This window comes from Lepisosteus oculatus, chromosome 10, assembly GCF_040954835.1.
Source record: "Lepisosteus oculatus isolate fLepOcu1 chromosome 10, fLepOcu1.hap2, whole genome shotgun sequence".
In the NCBI taxonomy this organism is placed as follows: domain Eukaryota; kingdom Metazoa; phylum Chordata; class Actinopteri; order Semionotiformes; family Lepisosteidae; genus Lepisosteus; species Lepisosteus oculatus.
The window spans coordinates 440,321-462,080 of record NC_090705.1 but is presented as its reverse complement, the minus strand read 5'-3'; the positions used below and the strand labels follow the sequence as shown (position 1 = coordinate 462,080).

General features: G+C 39.9%; 1 protein-coding gene across 1 annotated transcript in view; it reads right to left on the bottom strand.

The window, feature by feature from the left end:
• Positions 1-15,487: 15,487 nt before the first annotated feature.
• Positions 15,488-21,760, bottom strand: part of hibadhb (3-hydroxyisobutyrate dehydrogenase b) — a 43,078-nt gene continuing 36,805 nt past the window's right edge. The window contains exons 7-8 of the mRNA XM_015358174.2: positions 17,685-17,841; positions 15,488-16,344 (exon numbers count right to left, since the gene is read on the bottom strand). Of these exons, the coding sequence (XP_015213660.1) occupies positions 16,186-16,344; positions 17,685-17,841 (316 nt within the window). The 3' untranslated portion in view covers positions 15,488-16,185. The remainder of the gene's footprint in view (positions 16,345-17,684; positions 17,842-21,760) is intronic.

The window sequence follows — 21,760 nt, the reverse complement described above, 5'->3', positions numbered from 1 at the left end:
TATTTTATGCACATTATGCATATATATCGCACTGAACGCGTTTCTTTGAAATAATGAACTAAAAAGCTCAGTCATCCAATAAACAGGGGAATTGAATTCAGATTTACTTACATATTTTGCATACCGCACAGCCATGTGTGATGTTGTTTGGTGAACGGCAGTGTTGAGGAATGACAGAAAAACACTTATTCATGTCCTTAGAAGTTTTGTTTCATTCAAGCACTATGGCAATTTAACCATTTAGAAGAAAACTAAAAGATACTGAAAAAACTATTTCTACTTCACCAATTAAAACATCCACAGACTGAAGCCCATTATATTCCAGTGCTGAGTCCCTCTTTTGGAAATGTTCTCGTACCGAATGAGAAGAGTATCATTCAGGACGATAGTGGTATTACAAAAAAAACATTTAGTTGATTTCTGAGCTTGAAGGGTAGCATGCCTAAAACAATGGAGGAACAACATTCTCTAAATTTACCTCTAATTTTCATCTGATAGGAGGTGTGACAACATCTTAATCAGTTGGAATATCTGTGCCTTGAAGTTGAAAGACAAGCTATGCAGGCTGGAGTAATTAGCAGGAGTAACGGGTGCCCAACAGAAATATACAGTTCTGATGGACATTTATTCTAGTTATTCCCTTGACTCCCCCTCCTGGAAGGAGACAATAAGAATCGAATAACCTGCTCGCCTGGGGGTGAAGGCAGGACACTGTAGTGACACACGTGGGCAGAGGAACATAAGAGCAGATTCCAACAGAACAAGGCCATTCACTCCTTCCTGCCCGTCTGATACTTAGTCAACTGATCAGTCAATTGATCCAGAAAAAACCAGGACATCAGCTTCAACAACATGACTGGGTAGCTTGTTCCACACTCCCACAACCTTTCATGTTAAACAGCGCTTCCTGTCTCAGTTTTAAGTGCACTTCAGTAACACTTGAAGTGTCATCTCAATTGCCAAAAATGTAGCATTTCATCTTTCTATTTTTTTATTTTTCAGCACAAGAATTAGCCTTTACTTGTAGGTCAATATTTGACCTACTCCCTGCTCAAATATTTTACTAGCTATACGAAAATTTAGATTGTTGATATAAATTAAGAACTATATTACTACTGTAACTGTAACTACAGTATAGTACTCCATTGATTACATCTCTCCAATGCGAGTATTCACCCCTGTTTTTCCATTTATTTGGCAACTCTCTGTCTAAATTTCCCTGAACGCCTTTTGCCTGCAATTTGAAAATTAATCATTTATAAGGAAATTTTTCAAAAGCTGAAAATCTAAATAAATCCTTCGTGCTGTTTGGGTCCATCACGGGTGTTGCTTCTTTTAAGATTCCCGGCTTGTCTAAGAGCCTGGCTGGTCCTCGTGCAGCCCCTGTACTCGCTGTCACAGAGCTGGCGGGTTAAGGGGATAAGGGGGCACAGCAGTGCGACTGGGAGGTGGCAGGTCCCCATGAGGGCAGGGTTTTTTTGCTGTTGATTCAGCATGGTGTTGTGATTAATAGATCGAACAGTTGCTACACAGTGCTTTCATAGACACACACTTTGCATCTGTCTGCTTCCAAGATATACAGTACAAGCTTGGTCTTTGGAAAGTCTACAGTAGCCATGGTCCTCGAGGAGAGCCCTAGTTCGTAACAGAAATAGGCAGCATGACATTCTCTTCCCTTACCTGCCTTTTCCTCAATGCACTGTGCTCACCGAAGATCTCACATCTGTGTTATGTAGTGAGTAAATGGTAGAATCTCAGTATTGATAAACACCTGCTCAAGTCTCCTCTTCTCCCCAATTAAGCAGTGCAGCTATCAATCCTGAGACATTAGACTGTAAGAACCTCCAGGGAGGACTCTTTTCGATTCACTCCTGCCTAATAACCCATTCCCACTGTACTGATTGCTTATTAAGACACTGTCCACAAGAAAGGAGTATTGGATCCAGAGCAAATAAATCAACAATAGAGCCATTGAATTTATTTTCTTTCCTGGGGAAGCCTGCTGTTTTAAAGAGCTGGTAAAACAGGCTGTGAGGTCTTGTAGAACAAGCAGGACCTCAGGAATCTGAAACACTAGGATAAAAGGCGGAATAATTTATATTTAAATACAAGGGGAAATGATTTTATGTCTCACTATATATTACAGAACAGTTTCCACCCTCATGCCAAGCCAGCTGTGCTTCAGGGTGATTCTAACCTGATTCTTCGTTATACGGGCTCACCGAACCTCACTTCCACAGAGCTCGGAGCCACACGAACACCGTGGAGGGAACAGGTGACAAACAGGTAACGGACAGAACCGCTCACGTTGAATAATACATTACATTTAAAAAACATGTTATATCAATCTCTTAAAAAGAAACGGGGGTGACGAGAATGATTAATATAAACGGCATCTGAGAACAAATCCTTACTGAGATTCCTCATGATAAAAAATATAAAAAAGGCAATAATATAAAAATAATCTATAGCAATTTAGATTTTAATATGGAATATAAAAGACCATAAAAATAAAGTTTGCCTTAATTTGAACAAATAACTGTGTACATGCAGTTTGGGTTACAGCTCTCAGCTCTAGTTTTAGAGCCCAGGCTTAGCAGCAGTGGCTGTTGTGAGTCTGACTGACATGTCCGGTGAGTTCTGTAAATACACTCTGCTTACACCAGTGATTTCTGCATTACAGAGGTGTCAGATGGACTGTATGACAACAGCTAAAGGATGGATTTTACAAATATTAAGTATCCATCCATTTGGGAAGCAAAAACAAATATGCTGTAGACCTATGTTTTGTCATAGATAAATAGTTTTCAGCATGGTGAGCCCAGGAGTATTTAGAGCAGCCCTGCAAAGTCCAATGAAGTGTCAGCTGGCAGGAGCAGCGTTATCATTTATTGTCAGCCCAGGGCCTCATCACTTCCAGGCGTCATCGGAAAAATTGCCCATGATTGATACTGATGGCAATGATGATTACTCTTGCAATAAGCTTAATTAAAATAATGAAGTACTGTTGCACCCAATTTGGTTGTTGCATAGGCAGGATAATGTATAAGAGGCACAAAAGAAGTCACCAGCACACCAAGCTCTCATAATTCAAAAGTGACGCAGCTGGAGAGCTGGGCCGAAGCACGGTGTGTTTTCACCAAACAGTTGTTGATAGGGCCAGTTGCAGCACAGAGCAAACATGGGAGAAACATCTCGATGTGCCTGTGAGACACGCGAAGGGGACACGTGTGAGGGGCTGCTCGGGGGATCCTGCAGCCCTGACTCCTTACCTACAGGACTCTGACAGCTTCACCGAGGCCCCCAGTCGCCACCAGCTGTCCTGGGCTGCCAGAGGTCACAGAGGGCCTGCAGGGAGGCCCGGCCCAGCCTGCCTCTCTCCTTCCAGGTAGCCGGAGCTACATGACCCATCTGCTGGGCTGTAATGGCAGCTCATTTTTCTTTAAAGTGAGACCCAGGGCTTGTTCATACACAGGAGCACAGCAAGTGGCTCCTGATCTGCAAGCCACCCAGTGGGCTGGCGATAATTCACAAGCCGCAGGTTATATCAGAGGATGTCCGTCTCCGATCACAATTAACACAGCGGGGCCGTTTCCCCACTACTCATTATTAATCAATGAAAGCCTGCAGCCAGAGGAAGCAGGATGCTTGTAACATGTCACCTGCAGACTGCAGGTTTTAATTAAGGCACAGGTCAAATGGGGTGTCATATATGGAGGATCCACATGTTTTACAAGAAGAGGCAATAAATTAATTAATGGTCATAATGCTTTTACAAATTCTCCTGGAAATTTGTTGGCCATGGTATACAACTGTGAATAAATGCATGTTAAACATTCTGTATCATTGATCCGGACACAGTTTCCGTCAATAAGGAATCAATAAATGGGGACTTAAGCCAGCTAAGCTAATTTTGTCATTGTCATGTGCCTATAAAGAGAATCTACAATTTCAAAGCTATATAAGGTTTGAGATTCAACACCAAAGTCATCAATGTTCAAAAATAAGATCAAGACTAAAGTATTCATTGACAGTGAGGTTTGAAAATCCTTAGAGCCATACAATCATGGAGACTCAGAATAGTGGACGCCCCTGCCCACAGACACAGGAAACAGAAGGATCAGCGCACACACAGTTTACAGTGATCAACAATAGCCTAGATCCCCGCAAATCCCAGTTTACAACTAGGCAGACTGACTTACATGCACATTCACAGCCTGTTCTTCCACAGGCGTCCCACAATACAAACAGGTTCCCCTCCCAAGTTGTACAGAAAACAGCTCATTATTTAGCTGATGGGGAAACTTACCAAATTTGGACTGCAACCTTATTACTCTGGTGTCCTGGCCAAATTTCCCCCTGGCCTTTATCAGTCAAGGCTTCCTGATAATCTCTATTTTTGAGTTAGCTTCATTACTCCTTCATGCTTAGAACTTCATGTCCTCCTCCCCACCGAGAGCTGGTGTGTGGGGAGTCTACTGGTGCACTCTGGCTGCCATCGCATCATCCAGGTGGGGCTACACACTGGTGGGGTGGAGGGGATCCCCATTACCTGTAAAGCACTTTGAGTGGAGTGTCCAGAGAAGTGCTATAGAAGTGTAGAATTATTTATCATTACAATTATTAATAATTATTGACTAAATTTAACAACTCATGCTCTGTGCATTTGATCTTCAAACTATGTTATCTGATATCAGGCAGGCTAAATTCAGACACAAGACTAGCTAAAATCAAAATAATTTAGAGCTCTCTAATCTAAAGTGTGTTTCAGTTTCAATTAAGCTTTATTCAAAAACCATCAGCTGAAAAGCTATCAGTGGTGGGAAAACCTGGAAAAACATGCTGTATTTCAAAGGTTAGTGGGTGTCTTCTCAGGAACTGATCAATGTGCACTACAGGAAGAGGAAAAAAGTGTTCATGCAGTTTAGAATAAGAATGGAGCAGGAGTCCAAAAAAAGCAACAGTACTGTAAACTCACATAGTTCAAATAATCATGAATCTTTTCTGTTATACAAATGAGAAAATGTCATTTTCAAAAGGGCTAAAAAGAGAGATGAGAGACCATACTATAGAAAAAGAGCTTTTACTCCTATAATTTGCCTGTTACTAATTTTACCGCAAGTCAGGTGATACTTGAAAAGAAGCAAGAGGTGTAGATTTAAGCAAAAGCTATTGCCTGAAAATGATCCTTCTGGAAGAGCGGGAATGTATACATTTAAACAATACTAAATAATGAGCCTACAGACTGTGAGATTCTATTATATTGTGAACTAGGCATATTCCAGCATCAGACCAGTACTTATTACAGCAAAAAGACCTTGTGCTTTACTGTTCATGGCAATCACCAGCATGCAGGGTAATTAACAATTTCATACAGACCTAGTTCCTCTCACACTGGTTGACATGAGCACATGTTAAGACTTATTTTGGTCCAATCGCTTGAGAATGGATTAATTGGTTAATCATATAAATTACACTCACTTAATCATTTTAATCACCGCAAAGCAATTACCAGAGGGTTATGGACTCTGAGGTAAGAGTTATGCAAATGTTTGTTCCATTGTTAGCTGTTAGCAGTTTTTTTCCCCTACAAACTGTCAGTGATAAATGGTGGGAAGTTTTTATAAAATATTTTATAAAAATGTTTATATTTTTTAATATTTTATAAAATATTTATATTGTATAATATTAAATAAAAAAATATATTTTGCAACTTTAACAGTGAATTGTTCAAAACCCTGTATTATAATCATTGCTGCACAGAGGAAAACCCATTAAATTGAAATGGTATATTCAGCTAAACTTAAGGTAGCTTTACTTTATTTTAAAGGGAGAGAATGACAGTGTAATTATCAGGGTTAACAGTGTGAAGTCATATTAGAAATAAAGAGAACTATTCATGCGAGTTGAGCACAATTTTAAACACACAAGAAATGTCTTCATTCAGATTAATTTTGTCTAATTGTTAGCTTCCAGAAATACTCAACAGAAATAAAAAGGAAAACATCTTCAATCTTAAGCCAACACAAAAAAATGGAAAATATCAAGTCCCTGGAATATTAACACTGTCTTCCCTCTGCAGAGCCAACAAGCGAGAGAGTCTTGTCCTCAACAATAAAGGGGAGTAAAGTGGTTATCTGGAGATGAGGGTAATTTATAGGGGGAGATACAAAAGCAGACACCAGTCCTGCAGTCATTTTTCAACCCCCTTCTATTTCCTTTATTACCCTGAACTCATGCTCCAGAAGCTGGATTGCTGTGTCTTAATACACAGGCTTGTTCGAAGGTCTCTCCCTGGGCCGGTGACTCTCCTGCTGAGGAAGTGAGTCTTCAGGCAGATCTGTTGCTGTTGGTGTGGATAATTAGGGCTAATTGCCTCTCCTCTGCATGCGTGGAACTGGACACTTTGTTGTGCGCCCTGCTGTATTGTTGGGTGTGCTTGGTCCCTCTCCAGCAGACTAGCCTGCCCTGCCCCTGTCAGATACTCCCACCCCACTGCCTCCTGATGCCCTTCCAGTGATTAGATTACACACGGATTCAGGCAGTTAAGAGGGGTTAGCAGTGGTGGCTGTTATTGTTTCTCCTGCTGCTGCTGGTGTCTTCTAGCTCACGCTTCACTGATTTTACACCCAACAGCAGTGGCGTCTGCTTCAGTGTGCATCCACTTCTGACCTGAGCACTAAATCGTGTGAGATATTTCGTGTCCCATCCAGGTCAATTTAGCAGAGAATCATTTGCCGTAATGTGAAATAGAATGTTAAATGTTGCATTTCAATGCAATAAAAAACCTTATATTACCTCAGAGCCTGTGTTTTTTTATTTGTGCTTTCTAAAATACATGTGTTCCCTCAGTGCAATCAACACAAATTACTACAGTATGGTCTAACAGTTCAAGCTCTATCTCCCTCAATCAAATTAACTTTTCGATTTTATTTAGCTCACCAAAATGGTATTACTGCAACATAATGAGTAAACACCTAAATGATGCTCAGGAAAAAAGGATATGCTGAGTAAAGATGTGAGTTGTTAAGATAGGTTTCAGTCATGCGGTGGCACAGTGGGGCAGTGGTTAATAATAATAATAATTAATAATTGCTTACACTTATATAGTGCTTTTCTGGACACTCCACTCAAAGCGCTTTACAGGTCATGGGGATCCCCTCCACCAGCACCAGTGTGCAGCCCCACCTGGATGATGCGACGGCAGCCATAGTGCACCAGAACGCTCCCCACACACCAGCTATTAGGGGGGAGGAGAGCAGAGAGTAATGAAGCCAATTCATAGATGGGGATTATTAGGAGGCCATGATTAGTAAGGGCCAATGGGAAATTTGGCACAGACCACCCCTACTCTTTTCGAGAAACGCCCTGGGATTTTTAATGACCACAGAGATTCAGGACCTCAGTTTTATGTCTCATCTGAAGGACGGCATCTGTTTACAGTATCGTGTCCCCATCACTATACTGGGGCATTAGGACCCACGTGGACCACAGGGTGAGCGCCCCCTACTGGCCCCACTAACACCTCTTCCAGCAGCAACCTTACTTTTTCCCAGGAAAATAAACTGGAGGTTCCCACCCAGGTACTGACCAGGCTCACACCTGCTTAGCTTCAGTGGGCTGCCAGCTGTGAATTGCAGAGTGATATGGCTGATGTCCTGTGCCACTAGGGACCTGGGTCCATTATAGACCTGGGGTGCTGTCTGCATGGATTTTGCATGTTCTCCCTGTGTTTGCGTGTGTTTCCTTCCACAGTCAAAACACATACTGGCAGTTACAAAACAGATGGATGTTGTATTAACATATTGACAAATTAAAGCAAATTAATAATAATAATACACAAAGGTTCCCTTTTAAAGGAAGAGTTAAAATCATTAGAAAAATAATAATTTTAGAAGTTTGTTTGGATCTTTTAGATGATTAAACTCTTTTTACATTATTATTATGTAGCAAAGGCCTTAGCTTTTGCCAAAAAACAACTTACAGCTGAGAAAGTTAACACTAAAAAATGACGGTAAAAATACATGAACAAGTACAATACAATAACCGGAGCAGGAGTGGTCACACTTCCATCTCATTCACTGAGATGAATCTGTCTTGAAAAAAGCAGCTGTTGGATGAGCAGAGTGAAGGGAGCAGCAGTCCTGAGGGCCGTTTTATTCTTTAAAGTCCACACTGGCTCCTGGAGTCTCAGTGTGCCCCCCTCCTGGGGCCAGGATGCCAGTCCATGGTGAGATTACACACTACTGCTGATGTCGCCTTAGACACTGGAGTGGCCTGGAGCCACTGGGGTTCAGAGCCTGGCTCCAGATCACAGCAGCAAGGACTCAAGCCCAACAAGACTCCAGCTGCTATGTTTTAAATGAGCAAATACATACATAATAAGTAACACATGGCCATTTGCTTTTTCTGTGAGCTCAGCCAGATCTGGGTGTCACCTTCAACATTATGCACTTTTTATGTCCCAGGTTTAAAACTACTGGTTTAATTTGGTATTTCCCATCACCATAAACATACTGGTGACAACAACCATGAACACAAAGCACATTTTCTTGCTCTACTAGGACACAGATCTTAACTTTACCTGAAAACCTCTCAGCCCTGGTGTTTTTTGTCTTTCAGTGGAGCCGTAATGAAAATTGAGACAGGTTATTGTCTCTCTGCTCTTTTGACGATCACTAAATGACTTCTGAAGCTCTCTATTATTTTTCCCTGGAGAACTGGCCTGGAGCTCTGATCTCCAAGTATGGCCAGACAAGGACTTTCTGTCATCACCGTCCACAAAGAGTGTAAACTGCTGCCGAAGACAGTTTCATGGTTTTACAGACGTCAACACTGCAAACTAACAACTGACCATTTTATAGAGAACTTTCAAGTCACTGTTAATAAGGAAACTGTTCGTCGTGCCAAACACAGTTATAGCTACACTATAAACATGCTAAAAATTAAATAAAGATGTAAAAATATGAATACGAAACAAACACAAAAACACCCTTTGAACTGTAATATTTTTCCACTGTCCAGCAACATTTTTTGTGGTCTGATAATGTGAAAACAGTATGAAAAGTTTATTGCACCAGTTATGAGCTTGGATATCATTCCCACTGATTAAACTATATCTCACAAGCAACCACACTGCTTTTGGAAAGTGAAAACAGCCATGAAATCACTATTTACACCAAGTTGAGAGCTGCTCTTTTATTTTTTAAATTAAAAGTAACAGATCTGAGCTGCTGTGAAATCTGAAAACATGGATGGATCTTTTTCTGATTTATAAAATATTCCACTATATGACTGTGTTTTTTAAAGGATATTGGGCATAAAAAGGAGATAGTTCCAGCAAATCTATTATAAAGGTGTCAGGGAATTTCATAGCAAACGTTACCTATAAAATAAAAATGACAAAAGACCAGCTCTTTTGAAACACTACCTCGTGAACATTTACAGTACGGTTTCCTGCCAATCTAGAGCTCTAATTTATATTGTAGGTTTATTTTAGCAACATTCTATAAACAAAAAATAATCAATTTTTATAATTAAAGAAAGTGGTGTTTACTCATTCTGTCTGCTAACAACAACCAGAAAACTGTTAGAAACCAGGCCAAGTAATCTTTTTTAGTATTTTGGGATAATTTAACTTGAACAGAATGTCTTAACTAAGAATGTTTTTACTGTCTTTCTCTGAAGTCCTGGCTGTAGAGAGCAGAGTCATTTCTGGGTGGTTATTTGCAGGAGTCTGCATAAGAGTGGCCTTCTAATGTGTGACACGTTGGGGACACAGGACACGTCACAGAATGAGCATGTCAGGACGCCTTGAGCACAAAGGTACACAAAACAGAACCTTCAATTCCGATTGAGAACCGATTAGAGGACACTACTACCTACCTGCTGCCTGGCGTGCTGCAGGGCTTATTAGAAGTGTGTATATGCAATGCATGTCACATCTGAAATAATGTAATTGCCAGATGGATTCTGCTTGTTGCTCTGTTGGGTGCAGGATCAACAGAACAAGATTATACTGTATGTACTGTACATACCAGTAAACTCTTCAACATGTATAAAAAAACTATAAAATACTGGATATTCTGTGTAAACACAGGTGCTCATTCTTGCTGATTGCAGACCATTGACAAATTAACCCACTCAGCAGTAAATTAAATAGATGGGCAATTTGCCCTCAGAATGAATGGGGCCCAGAGTGATTCCAATATGTTTTTAACTTACAGTCACTTGTGCATGTCAAAGAGCTAAAAAACACATCTAGTCATGCAACACTACTGTGCTGGGAAAGGAATGAAGGGTGAAATTACTGTAGCTGAGACCTTTGCCAACATCTCCTCTTTCAGTTACTCCTGAAGGAAAAGGCTGAAACAAAGAAACCAGGAACGACTTACTGGGCAACACCTGCACTCGGACCTGGCTCTGTTTAAAAAATGATCACAGCTAAACATTGATTTAGTCATTAGCCTTCTGATTAAAGCATGAAAATCGTTTGTGTCATTTGACATTCACCAACAGCGTGGTTATGAAACAGACTGTAACCCCCCTAAATGAATCTGAGTGTACTTTATGTTGCCAAACATTTTAATATGATGAAACTTAAATTAATCTTTAAAGATTAATGTAGACTATATGTATAATGTAAAGGGACAATTAGAGATACAATAAATAATCTATTGTCCAGGTCGTGGGATTTATGTAATATAAAATATTCCCTTTTCATCAATATTTTTTTTGGTGGCAGTCACATCTAGATGGTTATCTGAATTCTTCTACCTTTAATATTGTACATTTAATGAGTTCATGAGTTTGATGTATTATGGCAGCTATGTTAAAGCCATAAAATATTTACATAAAAAGTTTTTTAAAATAATGTAATTTTTCATTCCATTGTAATAAAGAAAATTTAACACATCTATTTTTTCTTCCTTTTGGCATGTTCATTTATTGTTCTCCTAAAGTCCAACACCGGTGTTTTCATCACAGAACGGTCTGTGTATCATTACACTGTTTACAGAGTTTCCTGGACGCAGAAAGGTCTCACATTTCAGTCGTTCCTTCAGGTTTCATATCCTGAACACAAAAATGCAGCAAAGTTACGAAACCCTATCTATGGGTCACAAGCTCGTCTCTAAATCAGACGACAAACTTTTGGAAAGTTGGTCATCACTGACTATATTCTTATTTCCAAACCAATTCAACAGCATTGTAAAAAACAATGTGGTTAGAATTCACAGCACATGTAAAACTGAGAAAATAAGAATTTTCAAAAATAATCAATCTTAATGAATTCAGAAGAATTTATGGACATGATACTGGCAAGGTTTAATTTCCATTACTGTCTTTGAAAGACCAGAAGACTAATATTTCCAGTACTTCCGTAGAAGCACAGTGATACATTACATAGCTTTTGAATAAGTTTTATCAAAACTATTCTCATAAACATTTTATCAGGAAATTCAAGAAACACTTTCCCTTATTTCAAGGATTTTGTATTTCAACTGGAATATTTTGTCTGTTTCTTCCTTTAACCTTACGGGCAATAGAATATCAAACAAGATTTTAGCCAATTTTGTCGAGAACTATTGCCATGTTATAAGAGCTGGGATGGAATGAACAATTTATTTTAAAAAGCTGCACCAGAAATACTTTAAGAAATAAGATGCTTTCATGATCTGGAAGATTGCCGTGCTTCCCTGGTGAAGTTTAAGAGGAATTTATAATTACAAAATTGTGACAATTTAGCCATTTAAAATGAATAACATAAAAAGTCTAACTTAAAAACAGTACTTAACAGCCAACCACTGTCAACACAGATAACTTTGAATTAGCGTTCCTGTAACCCCAGTGAATGCTACAGGTTTAAGAGATAAATACTTCTCTCTTGATGTCGATTTCTGCCAACATACTGAAAAGATGGAGACATCTGACTTAATTTAAGCAGTTATTGTATATTGTGAGGTTTACAGACCACAGTGAAATGAGAGAAAATAATTATTCTCTCCATTCCTGCAGGGATGTACAGGTAGGCATAAGGCTGTCAGGACACAACCAGGCCATTTCTGCAGTCGTGCTCTGTACTGCACCCAGTGCTCACTTCTGCTGAGTGATATTTAGCTGCCCTTAAAACGTCAAAGGCCCTTGCAAACATGTGAAAGTTTTATGGCGTGTCAACAGCTCATGAGGCAGATGTTAAAATGCATCAAAGCCATTCAACTTTTGTTCTACAGCCTCATCTTTCTTAAAATGTATAATCTTCATAATGATTTAACTGAATACCACACAAAAGAAATTTCTATATGGTCACACATGGAACTCACTACAGAGTGTGAACTGTACTCTCAAGCAGATTAGTACTACTAATAAAGTACATCTCTAAATTTAAAATAAACTCAAAGCATTGCACAATAAGATGCAGGAAAACCATAAAACACAATGTGCAGTAAGTTGATCAAATAAAACCAAACATACTTTGAAATAAACAATAATGTCATTGGGTAAACCAACTGAGAACAGATTATTATTTATGATAACAATTTGGCCAAGACATTATACGCCTGGTACAGTGTAGACAACAATAAGAACAGGACAGGCAGGGCTGAATTGGAAAGTGAGGCAAGAAAGATTTAATGACACAACCGAAAAGGCTTCCAGACACAAAGGTGGGATAGTCTGAGACTCACTCTGCCAGCAATTGCAGTGCAGAATTGAAATGCCTGGTCCAGAGTGGGTGACCTGGAGCTGGACCATTCTGCACAACTGGGGGCTCCCCTGGGCGGCTCTGGGGGTGTCAGCAGGCCCCTCTGCACTCCCTTCTCCCTGCCTGCTGCTGGGCCCGGCGAGGGGACTGACAAGACGTGCTGCTCCACATCGACGCACGTGAGAACACAAACTTCACTGCCGTTGGAAGTTTGGTTTTGGGCAGCCGTTTGGATCTGCAGCCACAGATGACTAGAGCCATCTTTATTGATGGGAATATACTGAGAAGGGGCTGTCCTTCATGTTTAAGGGAGAGTCTAGGTTCCTTCACCTCATTAGAACTGTGCAGGAGTAGGCGGCAGTGATTATGGAAGCAAGATTAGGTGTGCTGCAGAAAGCTTGTGAAGAATTATGCTAAGAAATTAAATGCAGGAGGATAAATGGAGGGTAAGGCTGACCCAGACACACTGTAGATCGCGCAGCAGGAAGCCGTGTAAGCAAGTTAGCAAAGCCGACTGAAAGGCAACTCCACCCCAGCTTTGTTCTTCACATCCAGTCCACACAGAACAGGAAGAGGGCTTCTGGTTTTCATTTTCAACCACCAGTACACCCCCAATGTGAAAAAACTATATTTGTGTTCATCCAATATGCACCAGAAAAAACACCACAAGAAAGAGGTATTCAGTTTGCATGTAGTAATTCTGACTTCACCCCTCTCCTAAAGCTGTTTTAAAGGCAGTTGTTCATCTTTGTTGCTGACATGCTTATGCTGACAAGTAAAGGTTTATTCCATGCTGAAAAGAGGAAAAGGGAAACAACGTTTCACACCCAAAGAAGGCTCCACAGCCGAAACGCGTTTCCTTTATTCTCCTTTTAGCATGGAATAAACAAGAAATTAAACGCGTTTCGGCTGTGGAGCCTTCTTTGGGTGTGAAACGTTGTTTTCCTCCTCTTTTCAGCATGGAATAAACCTTTACTTGTTCCTTTGCAGCCTACACATGCTGACACAGCTCCCTACTTGAACTGCTTATATTGACGCCTAAATGAATTTCTGAGGACATTAAACTTGAACAGCTCAGTACAAGCTTAGCTGATTTAAAACATTACACTTAGACTGGAAGAACTGCATATGCACTATAGATGTTGAAATGCTAACCGCTGAAAGAAAAAAGGTTTAGGTACACCCCCCCCCAGAAGATCATGCTTGTGACCACAAATCTTTGTGGATAAACTATGGTAAGGTATTGGCACACAAGTACTTTCAGGCTAACATACATATGGATTTAAAAACCTTCTATGTGGACAGTTCACACTTCAATATTCACCAACTATACATAATTTGACTACACTGTGATGGGAGATTAGAATAAAAGAAGTATAAAGGAGAATGCTTTATGGTAACTGTCATAGTTTTAATTTATTAAATATACCAGTCCAGGAGAAATAGTCAAAATAATTGACTAGTGCCTGAATGCTACATTGGAAAAAATAACTCAATTAATGCTTAGTTACAGTTAAAAACTAAATCAACCCACCAAAACACTTAAAAATGGAAAAAATAGAAGCCCGATACATAACGTAACACTGTATTTCTCTTGAAATAATTATCCTATTCCCACCAATCAAACATGCAAGGTGTTTCCTAAGGCCTCCTCTCTTCTGTGGTCTTAATTAACCTTAAATTGGTTTGCTTAATTGAATAAACATTAAACCAACTAAGATGAAAGAAGGAACAGCCAGAGACACACTGAACAATGCCAGCTGAAGCTTGTGCAGGATCTAAGACCTACAGATAAGACCATGGTATTACAATAAACATGCATTTCCAATCTCCAGAAAACAGCATGAATGGAAAAGACAGTTTTTTTCCAAAGATCTGGCATTATATGCCATTATTAATCATTAAGCTATGGTTATACAAAACCTTCAGTCAATGAGTTAAACAGCTGAATGTTTGGGGATGCTGTAATAATATTGCTGCATATTGCTAGTAAAGAACATAACTGATCAGTCTGTATTATGGACAAGCCTGTTCTGTTAAACTTGCCACATCTGTCTGTTAAGAGCACACCTCTATCAAAAGAAGTCAAAGCAGGGGGGTGCATCAGTGCACGGTGCATTAACAGAAGATGAAAAAGGCCACAGGAACTCATTATGTCTTACTGTGGTTTTGCATCCTAAAATACAGCCCCTTTCGACAATGATACTGTCAGTGTTGTAGCTCTCCTGGTCAAAAAGCAGTGGAACGATCAATCACCATGGTGAAATGCCTGTATGGACCCCTGCTGGTAGTCAGCCCTGCATGGGCTCCAGGGCAGTGCTGAGCACTTCAGTCTTCAAGCAATACAGGTCCTGTTTCAGGTCCACAACTCAGAACAGCAGCACACAGTGCCAGTTCTACAAACAGCAGTGGTTTGTTTTCTTTCTCTCAAAACAGCAACATGATATTTTACATAAGAACATAAGACCATCTTTCTTTAATGTGGAGGGATGCTTTACCATGATCTAAGGAAAATAAGAGTGTTAAATAAAAACAACTACAACTAAACAGTGAGCAGGTCAGGCTGGCTTAACTTGTCATCACAAGACCTGATAACAAAATGACAAGCCTGCTCTGAAAAGCCAAGTATAAAACTGTGGTGCTTAATTTACATAAAATGATACCACACTGCTAAACAGAAGAAAATACTGAACCACTACGAATAAAATCAACTTCCATTTTTTATTTATAGGATTTGTTAATAAATCTAAAATAAGAAAATATCGGCGCTTGCTTAACTAAAACAAGAAATGTTTGTGTTTTTTATTTATTTAAGGCATTTCAAATACACAATAACATGACAGAATGGTGAGTTGTAGCATTTATTCACTGTTGGGAATAACCAGTGTCTACTTGGTTAATGAACAGAAAACATAAACCACGACAATATCAGGAAATAAAAACTAACAATACAGTGGAGTGGGTGTGAAAATAATGTTTTTTTTTCCAAAAGAAAAAACAGGACACAGTGTACGTAAGAGTAAAAATGGTTAATCTTTGCACATTGAAGAGCTTCTGTTATCTGTCCCTTGCATAGCTAATCCCACCTGAACCATTTTTCACAGGAGAAAAAATCATCTCCAATTTTTGTTCCTGCACTTTTAGCTGACAGAGACTCATCTTGACATGACTTTATAATAAACCATAAGCTTTCTGTATGAGGGAAATCAGGCGTGTTACCATTCACTGAATCTAGAGCACAAGAGTGCTGCTTTAAAATGCAGGATTACAGAGGCAACACACAGACAGTTCCAAAAAGGAAAGTACAAAACGTACACAATCTGTCAAAACACTTATTTCCCTACGGACTCCGTATGCAATCAAAGTTTACGGCTTTCAAAATACACCCGCCCCTCCTGCTACCTGACTATAAACTACCAGAGCATCTGTCCTGCATACAGTACAAGTGCATCAGGCACACTTTCACACATCGTCCACATCTCTCCTCACTGGCTCTCCTCCTCTCGGAGAAACTGGAACACAGATGAGAAGTCTTTTTTTGCATAGCCCCGTGCACACATCATCCTGTAGATCTGATGGGCGAGCGATCCCAGCGGGACAGCTGTTTTAGTGTTTGTAGCCGAGTTCTGTGCTAATCCCAGGTCCTAAAAATAAAGTTTAAAAAGAGAAAGGTAATTGGTTTCAATGAGAAATTCACAACAGAAGTAGAAGATGCTGAGCTACATTTTTATGTGTAATCCTGAGCTCTGAACCCCCCCCCCATTAAAATCCCTCTCCAGAGTTTTAGCTCTCTTTGCCAAAACTGTGTCAAATACATATGCAGACTGAACTTTATTGCCTCCTGACAGAACTGGAGATTAAAATAAAAAGGCTACCAATTAGCATTATGTTAAGGCCTTGTTTCTGCAAGTGTGCCATAATGTGCTGTATCTCACAATTCTTCACGAATTCACAGCATGTGAAGGAAAGTGATTGTTCAGTTTTATTTTCTGAAGCCAGCCCTGTCCTGGGAGCCCACACCAGCTGGTTTGTTCTTGCTAAACTCTTCACAGAACTTAACTCACAGGTCTCTGACTGGAACCAAGCTTTTCCATTCCCAAGCCAGGAATCATACACTACTACTTACAATAAAGAAAGAAAAAGACAACAAATACACTAAAAAGTAAGAGAACAAAACAAGAACATACAGGAAAAATAGTACAAACACCCTGCTTCCTGATTGCCACTATAAAGAAGTCTGAAAGTCTTGCACCTTCTTCACATTTTATCTCATCATCTTATTGACGACTGTACTAGGGGATAGAGGATAATTATCATAAACAAGCCGTTTTACTTTGACGATTAAGGACTCCGATAAGTGTAAAAATCAGTAATTCTTGGGGATTTTCTAAACCTTGGGATTTTCACTCTTGGTTTATGACATTTCACCTAGTGAAGTTTTCAAGGAATTAATTTCACTCAGAAATCAAGGAATGGAAGTACTCTGCCATGATCCTACTCAGTTCTTTTACTGTGGCCTCTTCTCTTCTACTCCAAGAGAGTATTTTGCATTTCAACAACTTCAGTATTCAGGACTTGGGGTAAATACGGTATATAATGTTCGAAACCTTTCTTCGCAAGACTCCGCAAGACATTTTCCCACTCAGAAACACACGATTCTTCAGAAGAATCATTTTTGATTTTTCTGTCCTCTTCTTTTCTGACATGAATTGATCTAAATACGCTTAACATTGGACCTCTTGTATTTCAATGCCATTTATTGCAGTTTCCTTCAGAAGACTGGTATGAGCATGACTTTAGTTTTTCTGCGTGTCCATTTCCAGACCTGCCCTGGTGCTGACTTCATGCACATAGGTATGGAGTAGACAGTCCGACTAATAGAGAGCAACAGACAGAGGGGATGATGAGGCCGAAGCCGAGCAGGTGGCTCCCCAGATTGCCAGCAGATCAGGATGAAGAATGATGCTCCAGTAGCTCTGCCCACCTTTGCCATTAGTGTGGTCCCAAACCCTCCCTGGTAGCTGTTAGCAGAGGGCACCCCCTCCATCACTCCGGGAACAGGGTTGTAAGCATCACTGGACCAGCAGCGGCCAGAGCTCATGTTCAGGATCTGCGCCAGCAGCTTGGGGTCGAGACCCAGCCTGTCAAAGGTCAAAGATGAACAGTGTCAGCATCTAAACGCAAAGGGCAGGGGTGACTTGATAGGCGGCTTCTGCTGTCCTCAGCCATCCTTCTTGCTTTAATAGCTGTCCCTGCAGATAATATAGTATTGATATTTATCAGGAACGTTCTTCATCATCAGACTCATTTACAGGGTACATCAATTTTTAAAGAAGAAGGTGACCAATAACCTCAGCAGCAAGGAGCAAGACCCTATCAACAGACTCCCCTCACCCAGACCCCCTGTCCTTGAAAGAAATAAATGCAGAATAATACGAAAGACAAACATCCAAACTCAGGGACCCGTGTCCAGGATAGCCCTTCTGTCGGCACAGGTTCCTGTGATTCATAGTCTTCCTCTGAAATACACAGAGCAGGGCTCTGTTCATTCCTGGGTGGGCCAGAGGCCCTGCACCTCCTTCTGCTCACTGAACAGATGAGGACTGTAAAACCTCTGTACAAAAAATATGAATAGGAATATTCATGAATACTCCAATACAATGTAATATACATCAAATTAAACCGAACAAGAATAGAATGATGCTTTTCTCAACAAATACAAAGGCTGGTACCCAATTGTATTCCAAAAAGGGCAGAACCTGCAGTACAGACAGTCAACTATGAACATTAAGGCGTGCACACTGTGGTTACTGTGCTCACATAGCTGGATGCCCCATAATGTCTTCCTCTGGGGATCTGGGTGTGTGAAAGACGATCTACAGTATGTCAGACTGCACCGAGTCGGGTTGGGAATATATCTGTGAGAGAGCTGCACCCAGGTTGAAAAACGCACGGCCATTCACTGACGACTGCATCCCTTCCGGCAGAAAAAAGGCCGCAGTCTCATCAGAAATTCACGAGAAGGTCAGACATTGGGAGACCCAGAGTCACTGCACATACGCAAAGCAGTAAGATTCCAGACTGAGCAGCAGACGTTCCTTGCAGAGGCTCAGCACCCTCACATTTTTGCACCGCAACCTCTTGCGATGAGACTAAGAACCGTAAAACACAAACAAGCAGGCAGTATGGACAATTTCACTGTCCGTCTACAATCCCACTGCCTCCCTCAGCTGAGCTTTGCTGTCTGTGTGTGGTTTAAGGTTTATCAAGGGAGAGAGAGGTTCGCTCTTGTGGCAAGTTATCTTCGACGCTCCTGAGCAGAGCACACATCTGTCAGACGCACCGGTTTGGGCTAAACAGAATCACAAAAGAGTAAACAGCTCGACAATACAAAGACGTGCGCATTCCAGAGATATACATTCCCACCGATGTTTTAGAAAAGCAGTTTTTTTTCAGAAACACAAGGGTTAAAGTCCACTAGACAGTCTCACTGCCTTCTTTTTCATTACAGAATAAACAACACCACATCAAGCAGCGTTAAAACACAAACTGGCTCTTGCCACTTAGCTGTAAAGTATATTTTGTACTGAATATGACTATTAAATCATTATTGGTCTTTAAGGCCACTTAGTACGCCAAAGCTCCACCTGCCTTTAATTTTTTTATTGTTAATATGAGTTTTACAAGCTGTCTAAGCACTAATTTAAACACTGAGAACCAGCTCAGTGAGAGTATTTTTACAGACTGTTTTGGAAATCTGGGATAACTACACTGTTTTTTTTTTAAAGTCTTGGTCATTATTGCCTTTCAGTTAATGTCTGTGGGCAATCTCTCTAAATTCAGAAGACAGCTAACGCGCCCCCCTCCAACCCCCAATACGCAGGAAGTTCTGTGACACATGCTCAGCACCTCCTCACCGCCATGTATCATAGTTCTGGTTCAGCTGTTGAAAAGGTTACTGCTTCTGATATAATAAAGCTTGTCCAAGCAGAGAAATCATTTGTTATATTGCAACGGTGGTGACATGAGTTGTTGTTCTTAAGTTTAACCATAAATCATTTCTTGTTATGAACTATAGTGGTTGTGATTTCAAGCGCAACTTAAATTTGGGCCTGAAAAGACTCAGATTTTAAGCACTTCATTACAAAACACCTGCATAAAGTACAAGAATTAAAAACTGTAAGCAAGCTTCAAAGCTATGAAAAATACAGAAGCACAATGGAAATATTCAAATACTATATATGGAAGCATAAAACATAACTAAATATATCTAATAAACTAATTAGTTGTTATTTAAAGCCTCTCACTGTACTTGCCTATTTCCCAATTATTATAAAGGACCAATAAATGCCCTATGATTTGATGTGTTTTACATATAACCAGTTTCTCTAATAGCTTGCAGCAGGAGTTAATTTTAAGAACTGGGACTGCCTGCACTGCAATTACTATTTTTATTTTAAACTAACAAAAGCATACTCTCTTTCTCATACTTTCAGCATGCAGTACATTAAATTGTTAACAAGCAGGTTTTATTACGGAGTGTCCCTGTGTTTAATGTAACATATGCAAACAAGTGCTCAGTCAAGGAAAAAACAAAACCCTTTGGGGATTTCTCAGTTTTGAGCATGGTGCTTTAAACTTGGTGCTTGAGCCACACTTACAAATCTCTTTGGGAAAGCGCATGTTCTTGGAGGCTTTTTTTATACATCAAGTGCATCATTAAAAGACCAAGTTAGAAGAGTCTTTTGCATTTCATCTTTCAGAAGACTATTCCACTAGTGCATAAATAACTGACAGTTAGAATTGGACATGGTATTAAAATCAGTAAGTGAAGTCTTCTGTCTTCCTCTGGGCCTTGGCTTGTAATAGTCTGAAAGCAGATAGAATATAATTGTCATTCAGAAACAGTCTTTCCTAGAAAGTCATGCTTCACTGGAGAAGACTGAGTTTCCATTTGAAATCAACAAATTAATCCGAGACAGGTATCTGAAAGGGCAAGTTTAATAGGAAGCAGCTACTGGGCTCTCAACCATGATAAAATGTTATTGCTGTTTCCCTGTAAATTGGCTGAGAACATGTGATTCTTTCTGCATAAGAGACCCATTGCTATCTGAAAGATATACTGCTCTCGCTATCAAAATGATGACAGTCTTTGTCAATCCCCATAATAACTTGCCAATAGACATGCCTGGCTGTTCGTACAAACACTAAAATAACTTTAAATTCAGAAACTGAAGGAGTGCACACACATTTTCTGCCATTATCTCGCTTTAGCAACAAAAAGAAACCGTACACTGTAACAAAAGAACACATTCAATAATGCTGATAGGTCCATTAATTTTAATATTGTTTCCATGAAATCCTGATTACAATACAATTATTCCAATTTTGAATGGAATAATGATGTGCAATATTGATTTTCTTTTAGTTCATTTTTTTCAAGCACAAAACTCTGTTTATTGCTCAGGGTTTCATATTAACAGTTCCGAACAGCAACAGTTTTCCCACAGCGTGACTCCTGGACAGAAGGAGATTTCTGTCACTGTGTTTTTGGTTGGTCTTCCCAGTTTCCACAGCTGGCACAGGCTACAGTACATGTATGTAGTACAAAGCTAATTTTTGCATTTCAGAACTGTAGATTTTTAGTGCAACAGATACAGTTTAATAAAAAAGCCAACAAAGCATTTAAAATATTAACTACAAATAAACAGGGGAGTTTATGAAGAAAATTCTAGGACAACATGATAGATGCTAGAGCTGCATAATAGATGCCATATTCTAACTCCCATGGTCCTGCCTATTATAAATTCTAGCTGTGCAGTTTGCCCAACTGGCCACTGTAAAACTCTCTATGAAGCTAATCCTCAGCATCTGGCTCACAGTAATTGTTGATATAAATTATGTCACTGAATACGGACTTGATTATGTACCGAAGCGTCTGCTGTAGAGAAACATTCACAGATTGGAAAGGTCAGCATTTAACTGGGTAAAGCCTTTACCACAAACCAGGTACACTGCACCTATATCTCGCTGTTACCTTTGAACCAAAGTCTTGCATTT